This window comes from Macaca thibetana, chromosome 2 (genome assembly GCF_024542745.1).
Source record: "Macaca thibetana thibetana isolate TM-01 chromosome 2, ASM2454274v1, whole genome shotgun sequence".
In the NCBI taxonomy this organism is placed as follows: domain Eukaryota; kingdom Metazoa; phylum Chordata; class Mammalia; order Primates; family Cercopithecidae; genus Macaca; species Macaca thibetana.
Genome location: NC_065579.1, coordinates 4,765,664 through 4,779,283, shown reverse-complemented (window position 1 = coordinate 4,779,283; position 13,620 = coordinate 4,765,664). Strand labels below are relative to the sequence as shown.

The following is a 13,620-nucleotide window of genomic DNA, read 5'->3' as shown; positions in this document are numbered from 1 at the left end:
GAATGTGGCTGATCCAAAGGGAGTGAGTTATCTCAATTAATCACAGTCAGTTACAGATTGAACTCTTTGTTCTACTCTTTGCCCCCTTCTCACTATTGCACTTGACTAGTGTTAAAAAAGAAAGAAATGTGGAATATTTTCTCACTGCTTTGGGATTTTATAAATGAAAATACTAGTGGTATGTAAGTACAGCAGGTACACTACTGTATAAACCAACATGAGAAGCCTTCTTTAAAGGGAATTGTTTGAGAAATTTGAACACTTGGATGATTTGAATAAAGGATTATGATAAATGACCAAATGAATGAAAATAAATCAGGTTACTCTTCTTTCTGCTTGATAAAGCAATTTTTTTAAGGTAAAAATTATGAGAATGATGAGGGTAGTAGTTAGCATTGTCTTTGATAGATTTGTTAATGATCATAAAACTGATTTATTTAAAGACATTTCTTTGTATAACTATATTTTATACTTTTGTATCTGGAAACAGATACTGAATTTCAATTGTCATGTGGAAGAAATCAACTAGTTTTATCCTTTGATTTATAGTAAATCAACCAGTTTCATTTATTGTCTAATATTGGCAATGATCACAGCCTAATGTATCAAAACTAACAAACAGAATAAAAATTCTCCAAATTATATCCAGATTTTAAGACACTTTCTAATTATATAAAATTAAATATTTTGGGCAGTCATTTTTTTTTTTTTAACTCTGAAACTATTTAGAAGTCCTACTTTAGAATATCTTAATAAATACCCATTTTCCTCTTTTTATTTTTGTAACTTGGGTAAAAATTGAGTCGATTGTTTTCCCAGAACACTGTTCTTAAACAAATGGTTACCTCATTCATTAGAACTTTACTTTTTTTAGGATTTCTAATTAAGAAAACATTAGGCTTGTAACATTGTCAAATCTTGGTTGTCTTTCCTCCACATTTTTTGAGGTCAGTTATCTAATAGGCCAACAATTAAGCTATGTAGGAAATGACGTGTATTTTAGTATGCCACATGTGAATACGCTGTATTAAAAATTGTGTCAATATACTATTTTATAATTATGAAGTGGAATGAATTTCAGAAATAGAAAGGGTGATTTTTTGTGCTTAGGTCCAAACTCTGTTTTGTTTTCATTTCAAATGTTCATAATAACTATATTGTCTCCATATCTTAATTGTGTTTTATAGCACTTTTGTTTAGTAATTTGTATATGCTTGGCTGTATTCTCAGAGGCTGTTTCTATTTAATGTCATCAGAACAGCTCATAAAAAAGTAAAAATTCGGTCAGACTAGTTATTTGATGTTATATATGAAATCAAAACAGAACCTGAAATATTATCTTTTAATTTAAAAAAAGAACCCTAAATTTTAATCAAAGGTATGCAGAGGCACATGGAATATATGACTTAATGTAAAACCTTGATTAACTTAATGCTGGAAACCTGTTTCTAGGGACCTTTACTTGAATCAGTGAAATATCAAGAAAAAAAATTTACATAAGAATAATAATTTAATAATTAAGTAAGCTAGTATGATCTTCAATCGATCCTGAGAGAATCATGGTTGAGAATTAGAAAATTTTGACCAGTAAGATCAACACTGTTAAAAAAAAAAAAAAAAATCTGTATTTTTGTCCATATTTGGTGTATATCTGGCTCATTTCATTTAGCACTTAGTATTGCACTTTCCTTTTCACTTTTTAAACTGGGCTGTTTTATTTTTCTGAGACATCTAATTTACTGAGGAGGAAAATGGAAATGCAGTACAGAGCCCAAGGGTATGACAGCTCTAAATGAGTTTCCATTTCTGTTTTAAGTTAACCATCCCTCCCTATCTTACATCTGTTCCTTTGTTGCGCCCTTTGGTTTAACATTGTTCTCCTCCCCGATTTCCTCTTCTCCTCATTGTGAACTCATGGCAGGGTCTGCTTGGTGAGCTCATTCTCTTACAACAACAAATTCAAGAGCATGAAGAGGAAGCGCGCAGAGCCGCTGGCCAATATAGCACGAGCTATGCCCAACAGAAGCGCAAGGTGATGGATGGTTTAAGGGGGCTACCAATACATTCACACTAATCAGCCATTTCTGCCAAGATCATGTCGCCTTAATCCATTCATGGACTCCAAATACAAGAAATTAATTTGACAAAGTAAACATACAAAAGATATATCATAAATATGGAACTTCTCTCGAGTGGGTAGTATAGGAAAAGCCAAAAGTAACAAATTCAAGCAGAGTTGTTTTAGTTTCTGAAAATTAGGTTATCTGTAGAGTTCCTGTATTTATATTTAGAATAAAATTAGGAATTGCTGTTTATGTGGTCCAGTTATTGAGTCGCCCTAAGTTTGTAGGCATCTTACCTACCTACTTGCTCCCCAAGTTTTTATTTCCAAAGTGAAAAGGATTGTTGTAGATGACCAGTTTACACTAAAGAATAACATTTATTTATTTGTTTTAGCTAAAGTGTATGGATAGGGAACATTCATGTTCTTATAGAAGAAAGTTATTTTGACTTAACTTTTAGGCAAAAGCACGTAGTTCTTATACACTTTGACAAACTCATTGCGTACATTTTTCACGTTAATCAAAGTCAGCACAAATAAATTTTCACCTTGGACCACTGAAGGTTTGAACACTGGAAATTTGATATCATCCTGGTTGCTAAAGAACAAGTTCTAATAAAAGCGTAAGTCTATACCAGTATGTGGCTTTTGGTGCAATCAGCAGGTCCATAAAAATATTATTTTGATGGTTAGGTAATCCCACCATGTAGATCCCAAAGTTCATGTTTGGAAGAGACTTTTAGGTCAAAGTGAAATAAATGTAATGAGTTTAAAATTATACTCTGAGATCTTGAAATCAGCTAATTATGTTACATCTTATTAGATCAGAAAAGTTTTGAAGTTATATACAAACCCTAGTCAGGAACAAAGATTCTTGTACATTCTGCTATTTAAATCAACCAATATTATAGATAATGATTTAGTACAGTAATTTTGCTGGCTAACCTTACCTCATTTGGTGGTGGTTAGGACTTCAGAGTACTCACCATAGTTTCATTTATTTTTTCAGCGTCACTTCCTGGCTTTTCTCAATTCCATGGCTGTGGAATCAATTCCTATACATATTTAGCTTTGGTGAGCAAAAACATAGGTAGAAAAAGAAAAGAAGTGGGTTTCCTACCTGGTTAAATTAAAGTAGCTGTGTTAAGCCAAGGAGGACTTATTTTGAACGGTACTTTAACAATCCCTGTTCTGTATACTGTGAATATATCATTTAAATAGCTTGACAAATTGGATGGTTAGGCTGAGCCACCCATACTTTAGTTTCGTTACAGAAAGAAGGGAGAAGAGCGAGTATGTTCTTATATGTTACTTAGAAATAAGAATGTAGCTGTAGTTACATGTTGTTCTTAAGTTTTTTTCGTAAGACAACTTGAAATGTGTCCCATAGGCCTGCTATTTAACATTCTGAGATATGACTTAAGATTAATGATGAGCTTTTGAATCTGACAAATCAAGAGATATCTGTAATGAATACTGATTCATTTTCTCATTGCTGGAAGCTAATGTTCATTTTAAGCCTCCTTTACTAGCCTTTATTTGGGCTTAGAGATGTTATTCGTCTTTCTAATATGTATTGGGTTATCTGTTTAACCCTTTTATACCTCCCTTTCCCCATTTGTAAATTAGACACTGGCAAGACGTTTTACCCTGAGTAGAGCAGCAAACAGGGCCTGTTCCTGCCCACATTGTAGTTACCTTGAGGGGAAGAAAATGGGACTTTAAAAATAATTTATGCTCTTTTATAGTGAAATTATCCCTCTTACTCTCCGAAAGACTGTTACCTTACAGTATCCTCCACTCCTTTCCCCCTGTAGTTACTACAGAGATGACTTTTCAGTTCTTCACTGCCATAATGATCAAAATCCTGATTCACGAGATTTTTATCATTCCAGGCATGTGAGGTTTACTTGATGCACAAAACCACAGTACTTTTTGTTGTTTTTTAATTGTTTTTTCTCCCTTATCTTCTTGAAAGTCTAAGTAGATCATCATTTTGGGTATCTTATTAGTAGCAACTAAGAAATTTTCCCTATATCTTCTGAGCAAAAGATAAAAAAGAACTCAAGCAGAGACAGAAGATTAAAACTACCATTGGTAGTTTTGCCTCCTATGGATATGTTCACATACATAGAAATTTTTACAATGACCTTTTTATATATGTATTTCAGAATTTCAGAGTGGCCTCAATGGCTTAATAGGAAGAAATACTTGAAATTTTAAAATTAGGCTTGGTTTTGTGAGGAGCTAGTAAAGGTTTTTCTCTTTCAGCTTTAGCTTGTTTCTGCGGAGGATTCCGCTCTTTCTCCATCAGTTTCATAGCCCTGGAATTGTAGAAAAGCTCTGGTTTCAAGACCATTGATACCCATTTCTGTCAGGGTGAGTTTTAAATTTATTTCATGATGCAAACAATATATTGAACATCAGGACATGAACTTGCTCTTGTTGTAAGTCAATGAATTTTATCAGTAAATCACATCAAAATAAAATTTACCCCATTTGCTAGTTAAGACCTAGAGTGACAGATTGAAAATAGCTTGTGTTATTCTCTTAAGAAAATATATAAAAATTATCATCTCATCAATCTTAAATGTTTGTTTTATAAATCTAAACGTTTTTATCTTGTTTCCTAGGAAATATTAGGTCTGATTTTTTACTTTACCACCAGTTGTCTTTTATTTTACTTTATTTTTTTTGAGACGGAGTTTTGCTCTTGTTGCTCAGGCTGGAGTGCAGTGGCACAATCTCAGCTCACTGCGACCTCTGCCTCCCGGGTTCAAGCGATTCTCCTGCCTCAGCCTTCCAAGTAGCTGGGATTACAGGCATGCGCCACCACATTGGGCTAATTTTGTATTTTTAGTAGAGACGGGGGTTTCTTCATGTTGGTCAGACTGATCTCGAACTCCCAACCTCAGGTGATTGGCCTGCCTCGGCCTCCCAAAGTACTGGGATTAGGCATGAGCCACCGTGCCCGGCCAGCTGTCTTTTAATATAACATTGTGATTAATTGTGATATTCCATTAAACTAAGCAGAGAGGAAACATGCTGGTAAACCATGTGTGAGTTATTCATTGTACCAGAAAGGCAAATGATACATTTAAATACTCCTAAAATTTAAATTTATAAACATCTTAACAGTTGTGATCATTAAATACTACTAATCTAGCATAGAAATTATATTTTTAATATTCTGCTAACCTTGTGTCATTTTAATTTTTTATATAACCTTTTTATTTTGCCAAATTAAATTAACCTTTTATAGCCCTTGGCTTATACTAAACATCCTAACTTTTTTGTTTAATTGTATTAGTTTTTAAGTTATTGCCCCAGATGTCAAGTAATGTTGGATTTTCTATAATAATTTAGGATATATTGCCTGAAGTCAGTATTTACATTTAAAACTAAAACAATTTATACTAATACAGTTTATACATTTCATACTAATTTAGCTACAGTTGGATAAATATTTAATGGAACAGAGTAAATCAAAGTACCTTTTAAAATGAATTGGAAATTAAATCCGCGTAACAATTTTTTATGACCACACTGTTACCGTGTGATGGCATGCCAAATGATCATGATGTGGAATTATTTATTTCTTCATTGGCTTTCAAGATTCTGTTCTTTAGTTTGTGGACTCCTCTCCAACTTGCTTGTCTCCTCACAGTTTAGGAGACTGTTAATAATTCTTGTCCATCCTACATAAACACACACAGTCAAAGTGAAAAAAAGCTTCTATCAGCAGGTCTGTGCTTGCTGTACAGGAATGGGAAAGCAATTGAAGTTTGCATTATCTTTTTTCTAATTACCAAATCAATTTTGGAGCTATTTAGGCATAGACTTTTAAGGGAAAAAAAAAATGTGCAAGGGTTGTCATCTATATTGTTGAAATAAAAAATTGAGGAAATTTTGAGAAAGTATTTAGAAATAGAAATTAAAATCTTAACTCTTCATATTGTGGACAAGAGTTATTAATGTCTACCTGAATGAGCAAATCATTTAAAACTTTTTCATGTATATTTGCTGCCATGTTGTGTTGTGATTGCTCAAATAACCAATGAATGAAGATCAACAAGGATTTAAATGAAGAAGAATATGAATTTAACTATTTTCTCCTGTGAAATAAGTTCATATTTACAAGTTTTGATTTTCAGAAGTTAGACAATTATTTTTAAAGGCTGGGGATGACAACTTCTGCCTCTTACCAAGAAGTCAAAGCACAGTTTTGTGAATTCGTCATAAATTACATCATTTTTATTATATTTGATTATTATATTTTGTATTTATAATTGTATTGTGACTACTTTAAAACCTGTTATATAATAAAATTGTTTGTTTTTTAATATTTTATTTTAGAATTACTAGCATTAATAACAATTTGAAGTAGTTTACACAATACCTGTGGGTTTTATTTTTGTTTTATATTCAAATTAATTTTAGTTGTTTTACTTGGCTTCATTGCTATGGATGCATTCTCTGTATTATGAGTTAGCAGAGCTTTCCTTGAAACTGAATTTAAAAGCAAGCATTTGGCTCCATTTAAATCTCTGAAAATGCGCAACTTGTCCTTTGCATTTATTATATAATTCGCTACTTATGGTACAGAAATGGATACAATACAAAAATATTTCCTTATAAGATACACTGTGACCAATGAACTTTTTAAATAGCTGTCAACAGTAACATGTATTTGACTTTTCAAAACACATTTCTGGAGGGATATCAGTGCTTTATTTCCCCAAATATCTGAGTCCCTATGCTTTAGTACAAAACAGCTTCTGAAGAATTTAGTAACCATATGTGTTGATTTCTTGTTTTTCTAACTAGTCTTTCATAAGAAATGACTAGAATAGCAACAGGAAAATGATTGCCTTTTAAGGTTTTTGTTTCTCAATATAAAATTTTGGTGAACTATTTTTATTGATAAATACAGATATTTTTACTTTCTTAAATCACTTGATTTAAAATTACTTTGATTAAATATGCATATGAAGTCAGTTTTTTTGACTCTCAATACTTATCAAAAAAATTTAACTTGTTGCACATTCTGTATAAACCTAATTCTATTCAACTAAAATTATTTTAAACATTTAGGTGTCAGACAAAGAGAAAATTGACCAACTTCAAGAAGAACTTCTGCACACTCAGGTAATTGTGATGACTAAGAAAATCTAGGGACTTCTAAAAATTATATTCGAATATAACTTTGGTGATTGGACATTTATTTTTTCAACAGAGCAAAATTTGGAATGTTAATGATAGAACCTTATTATCAATAGATGCAAAAGCTAATTGAGAAATAAGGAATAAAGATGGAACTAGATAAGTATGGAGTTAACTCATTTGTATGTAAAAACCTATTTTGAGTGAATCTTACGCCCAAAAGGAAGAAAGTGGCTTGTCCTTATAAACCATGCTTGCATTTTTACATTGATAAGCTAATACAGTTAAAGAAATTTGAGTTGAGTCTACCTCATTGTTCTAGTGGGCTCTCAGGAAGCTTTTACTTTGCTTCACAAGTCTGAAACCAGTCAGACAATGCTTATCTAAAGTTCTTTTTCTGGCACTACTTAGAAAAGCTATTTTCTTATAGTTGGTAATAAAATTATTATTTTAAGGACCTATTTTGTGCAGTGTAATGAGTGGATAACATTCTAGTACAAAATTACCCTATCACAGCCCGGCGCGGTGGCTCACGCCTGTAATCCCAGCACTTTGGGAGGCCGAGGCAGGTGGATCACGAGGTCAGGAGATTGAGACCATCCTGGCTAACATGGTGAAACCCCGTCTCTACTAAAAATACAGAAAATTAGCCACGCATGGTGGTGGGCACCCGTAGTCCCAGCTACTCGGGAGGCTGAGGCAGGAGAATGGTGTGAACCCAGGAGGCGGAGCTTGCAGTGAGCCCAGATGGCACCACTGCACTCCAGCCTGGGCAACAGAGCGAGACTCTGTCTAAAAAAAAAAAAAATTACCCTATCACTCAATCATCAGTTTTTCTATGTAGGTAATACTGACATGCATTAATTAACTTATTTTTTAAAGTTCAAAGAGTTACTGTCAGCTGGGCATGGTGGCTCATGCCTGTAATCCCAGCACTTTGGGAGACTGAGGCAGGAGGATTGCTTGAGCCCAGGAGTTTGAGACCAGCTTGGGCAACCCAGAGAAACCCCATATCTACAAAAAAATTTTTAAACGTTAGCCAGGTGTGTGGTTTGTGCTTGTAGTCCTAGCAACTGGGAGGCTAAGGCGGGAGGATCACTTGAGCCCCAGGAGGTCAAGGTTACTGTGAGCCATGATTGCTCCCTGGCCAACAGAGCAAGACCCTGTCTGGAAGAAAAATTAAAAAAAGAAGAAGAGTTAATCTTGGATCTCTTTTTTGTGAAAAAGTGGAACAACTACAAGTTGAGTATCTCTTATCTGAAATGCTTGGGGCCAGCATATTTTGGATTTCAGATTTTTGAATTAGGGATAATCAATTTGTAGTATATGTTGAGTCACAGATTTCTTTGGTATCTATTTATTGCATCTCAAACCTCACTATACACTAGACTCAACTGTGCTCCGAGTGGCACTATATATATGTTTTTAAGGCTTCCTAGCCAGGCGATTCCAGTCTGCAACCAGGGGTAAGAATCATTGGTCACAAAGCACAGCCTCTGGAGCACATTAGAAATGCACATTCTTGACCCCGTCCCATACCTACTGAAGAATCAGAAACTCGGAGTGAAACCCAGCAATCTGTTTTTAAAAGCCCTCAAGGTAATTCTGATGCATTCTAAAGTTTGAGAATTATTGTTCTAGAGCTTTGAGAGACAGCCAAATAGCACATCTCTTCAGGATGGCTACAGATTAGCTTCTGTACCACAGAATGTTTCCATCCCCAGAAAATGTAGACCCCAAAATTGATTTTGTGCTTACAAAGAAATGAGTCAGTGGAAATTCTACCCTCTTATATATCCCTTGATATAAACCCTTCAATTTGTGCAGCTGTAATTGGCAGCCACTAGGCACTGATAGACTGTATTATGGAGAATTCACTAGGTTTGCTGTATCAATGATGTCCAATAGAAATATGCAAGCCACCTGTGTAATTTTTAATTTTTACATTAAAAAATGGTAAAAAAGAAACGTGGAATTAGTTTTAATAATATATTTAACCTAGTCTATCCCAGATAGTATCATTTCAATATGTGATCAGTATAAAAAATATTAATGAGGTGTTTTACACTTACAGCACAATCTCACTTCAGACCAGCCACATTTCAGGTGCTTGATAACTACATGTGGCTAGTAGTTGCCGTATTAAACAACACAGATCTAATCCTTAGGTACTACCCCAATTTTGTTATATATACTATTACTAAATATAAATGAATAAGTTTATGTAAAAATATGTTTATAGTAGAGTCTAGCTAGTAGTTCTGTCTTATACTATGTATGTGTTCAATTATGTATGTGTTCTTTTAATTTGGCTTGAGTTGGACTTCCTGTAAGGATAGAACCATGATTTCCTGTTACTTTGTTCTTGAAAGATTCCAATAAACTAAAAAAAGTGTAAAGAATATTTTCTGTTACAAAAGGTGTGATATTATAAGTTGGACATAAACATTCAGCTGTTTGTAGGAAGGGGTTATTTTTAATAGGTTTCTCTGTATTAATGTTTTGAGAAGAAATAAAAGCTGGGAAGACAAATTAGAAAGGATCAAATTTATTTGAGAAGGAAAATGTGTAGCCAAGCAACTACTTGACAAAAAAAAAAAAAAACCTGTTTAGACATATTAGTCTTCTTTAAAATTCTCTTTTTATATCATTATTTTGTGTGTGTGTGTCAAATAGTTGCTTGACTACACATTTTCCTTCTCAAATAAATTTGATCCTTTCTGATTTGTCTTCCCAGCTTTTTTTGTCTTTGCCAGGCTGGAATGCAGTGGTGCAGTCTTGACTCACTACAACCTCTGCCTCCCGGGTTAGCGATTCTCCTGCCTTAGCTCCCTGAGTAGCTGGGACTACAGGCACCTGCCACGACGCCCGGCTACTTTTTGTATTTTTAGTAGAGACAGGGTTTCACCATGTTGTCCAGGATGGTCTCGATCTCTTGGCCTTGTGATCTGCCCACATCGGCCTCCCAAAGTGCTGGGATTACAGGCATGAGCCTCTGCGCTCAGCTTATATCATTCTTTTAAATATTGATATATTATCTCTGGACACGGAAATACAACAAAACATAGAAGAGTTTGAGCCTCTGACAGACCTCTATTCCCAACCCTGCTTCTCTACTAGGTGACCTTGGGCAGGCTGTCAGATATTCCTTGCTCTTTATTCCTAGTCTGTGTAATTCCTGCTTTATGGGGTTTTTGTGAAGGTTAAGGGAGTTAATGCGTTTGCAACACTTACTAAGGAGTCTGTCACATAATGCATGCTTGGGTACTGCTAGCTATTATTATTTTATAGCATCTTAAAACATAAAATAATGCGAAGAAAGGGAAGAATCTGAATTTTTGTCAAATGGCCCTGTAATATGAAGACTTAAAATTTTGGTATAATAGGAAATATTCCCTTCTAGAATGTACTTAAGAACTGCTTGTTTAAATTCTTACATTTTTAGTATTTCAAAATAATTTTTTCATTGTGAGTAGCAAGGAATTTTCCAAATGAAATTCTTAATTATGATAGAAAATTACAATTATTTCCACTTTTTGTAAGAGATAATAATCATTGTTTATTTTATTCCCAATGTTTTCATAGATGCTTTTAAAATGTAATACATTTTAAATAGGAGGTATGACTTCCATATTTTGGAAGATTTTAATTTAGACTTCATACTATTTGATAACCCATCTTTTTCTTATATAGTTACACTTATTATTTTGTTGCAGTTAAAGTATCAGAGAATCTTGGAACGATTAGAAAAGGAGAACAAAGAATTGAGAAAATTAGTATTGCAGAAAGATGACAAAGGCATTCATCATAGAAAGCTTAAGGTATTCTAAGTTTATCTTGTTTATTCTCAAAACTTTACTGCTTAGCATTGTGTGTTCATCAGTACCAGGTTTTAAGGAGCTGTAAAGTATGCTGTCGTCCTTTTCTTTCTAATCTAATGTCCTTGGAGGATGGAAGATCTCTTCCTATATTTAACACATTTTAAAAGTTGTAGTCTCCAAATGCTTGTTTTATACCATGCCCATAAAATCTTTACATGTTATTTCATGTGAATCAGTTTATTTTTCTGAAATATCTAGTTTATCTCTAGGTTTAACTTTTACATAAAATTTTATATAAAATCAGAATTGTTAATTGATGGACATGTAAGTGACTTATCATTATTGCTTTGCTTGTATGCCAGTGAATGATTAGACCACTTTCTTCAGTTTTTAAAAAATTAACACTTTTTTTCTAAGGAGAGCTTTCTTAGGCATTTTAAAGAATTTTTGAAAAAGTATGTGCTGGTATTGTTACCATCAGCACATTGGTGAACTTATTTATCAATAAATTGAGTCTTACTATTCCCCACCAAACTAAGCCATATGTGCTAAATTGAATTGAAACAATTATTTAACTTAAATCTCATATAAGTAAGCAGGGTTTATATGTAGCAAAACTACAGTAAATCATGGCATATACATTCTGTAGTCACAGTACAAAGATAATATTATAGTTCTAGCTTAACAAACATGCATTAGTAGCTTTGACTCTAAATCATGACTGCACAAAACAGATCGATAACATGACTGTTTACAAGTGGCACTTAGAACTGAGAAAAGTCATTTCCAAGTACTAATATATGTAGAGTTTACCTCAGAAACGGTATTTTCTCTCGTAAAATGCAGTGGCAATGAACATTTTTTATTTTTGGGTGGGTGGGTTGGCAATTGCTTGCCATTTAATTTTTTTAGGGATTAAGAAATGAAAGGAACCTTAAGCCATCATTTTGCTCCTGCCTTAGCATTAAAACTTATCCATAATGATTAAATGCTTGATGGTACCCCTTTTCTTCAGGCCTGTTTTTTTGTTGTTGTTGTTCATTCATTCATCAAATAATTACATGAAGCTTGTTACATGCAATACAAGGCACCACGTTCTATTCTGATTCTACAGCAAGAAACGATACAGGATATTTGCCCTTGCTACACTCGTATTTCAGCCTGCCCAGTTGTCAGTGGATATTTAACCACTCTTCCTGGTTTAACCATCTTCCTGGTTTATCCTTTATTCAGATGTTTGCTTGCACGTGCTCTCTATCCTCTTCCCTCTTTCTCCCTCATGCATGCCTCAAACTTGGCAAAGAATAATGTCATTGTCAGTTGGTTACCTGACCACCTTATTTTGCCTTTTTGGTGCTAATGGTCTTTCCTTGCATTCAGTATTAGCTCATCAGTATTAAGTAATAATTTCCATCTTATTTAATGAGAATGTTAGGAAATCCTGAATTAATTAACTTTATTAAATCATTGTATCTAAATAAAATAAACTGAATGATAAATGGACTTTTAATCTGTACTATTTTAGTTTTTACTATGAAGATGTATTTATGTAATTTGAGAAATCAATACAATGATTGTGGAAATTTCAATTTGAATTTATCATTTTTTTCTCTTGACACATCTGTTATGTTTTTTCTGTACTTTCACTGTTTTATATTATAATTTTTTTAAATTTTTACAGAAATCTTTGATTGACATGTATTCTGAAGTTCTTGATGTTCTCTCTGATTATGATGCCAGTTATAATACACAAGATCATCTACCACGGGTATGTGAAAAATTGATAGTGAACTTGCCAATTAGCAAAAAAAGAAGCAGCTTTGCTTCTTAAAAATTATGTGTATATATGTACACATACACATATATATATACTGGATGTAGGCATTTATATTTTTGATATAATCTTACATGTTCCAAGTAATGTTTTAAGCAGTATTATTTGACTATTTTAGTTCATTATAAATATAAGTACATTATATTTATGAGTTACTATATGTGTTATGAAGGAAGATATTTGTGTTATATAGTCATAATATTTGTTAATTATAAATACTGAACAGTGGATTAAATTAGCCATATGCGTGAAATTTAACCTTATAGAATTGAAAATGTGTTTGTAAAGAGTAAACTAGGTATGGAAAAGACTTACAGAAAGTTAACAACCTGGTTTTAGAAACAGTGGTTTAAATTAGCACAAGTTTTTAAAATAAAAATTAGGCTGTAAATAGTGGATCCAATTACTGTTTTGCTGTCCCTATTTTCCATGTGCATACATGTAGCAATCTTTTTTTACGGATTTTAAAACATTTTTTTCACCTGTACAAATTTTAAAAGACTAAAAAACCTCAGAGCAGCATTACAAATAGGTTTAAATTTTAATTTGGTATCAGAAAAATATGAGTAAGTGTTCTTTGTTTTGTGGGAAGGTTGTTGTGGTTGGAGATCAGAGCGCTGGGAAGACTAGTGTGTTGGAAATGATTGCCCAAGCTCGAATATTCCCGAGAGGATCGGGGGAGATGATGACACGTTCTCCAGTTAAGGTAAGAAAATAGGCCGTCTCAATGACGTTCCTTA

General features: G+C 33.3%; 1 protein-coding gene across 6 annotated transcripts in view; it reads left to right on the top strand.

Moving 5' to 3' along the window:
* Positions 1-13,620, top strand: part of OPA1 (OPA1 mitochondrial dynamin like GTPase) — a 96,932-nt gene that overhangs the window by 26,051 nt on the left and 57,261 nt on the right. For 4 of the 6 annotated variants that reach the window (XM_050779107.1, XM_050779106.1, XM_050779101.1 and 1 more), the window contains 5 exons: positions 1,922-2,032; positions 7,157-7,210; positions 10,942-11,046; positions 12,728-12,814; positions 13,473-13,586. In XM_050779107.1, coding sequence (XP_050635064.1) covers positions 1,922-2,032; positions 7,157-7,210; positions 10,942-11,046; positions 12,728-12,814; positions 13,473-13,586 — 471 coding nt within the window. The remainder of the gene's footprint in view (positions 1-1,921; positions 2,033-7,156; positions 7,211-10,941; positions 11,047-12,727; positions 12,815-13,472; positions 13,587-13,620) is intronic. The other 2 variants (XM_050779104.1, XM_050779105.1) reach the window with 1 other exon arrangement.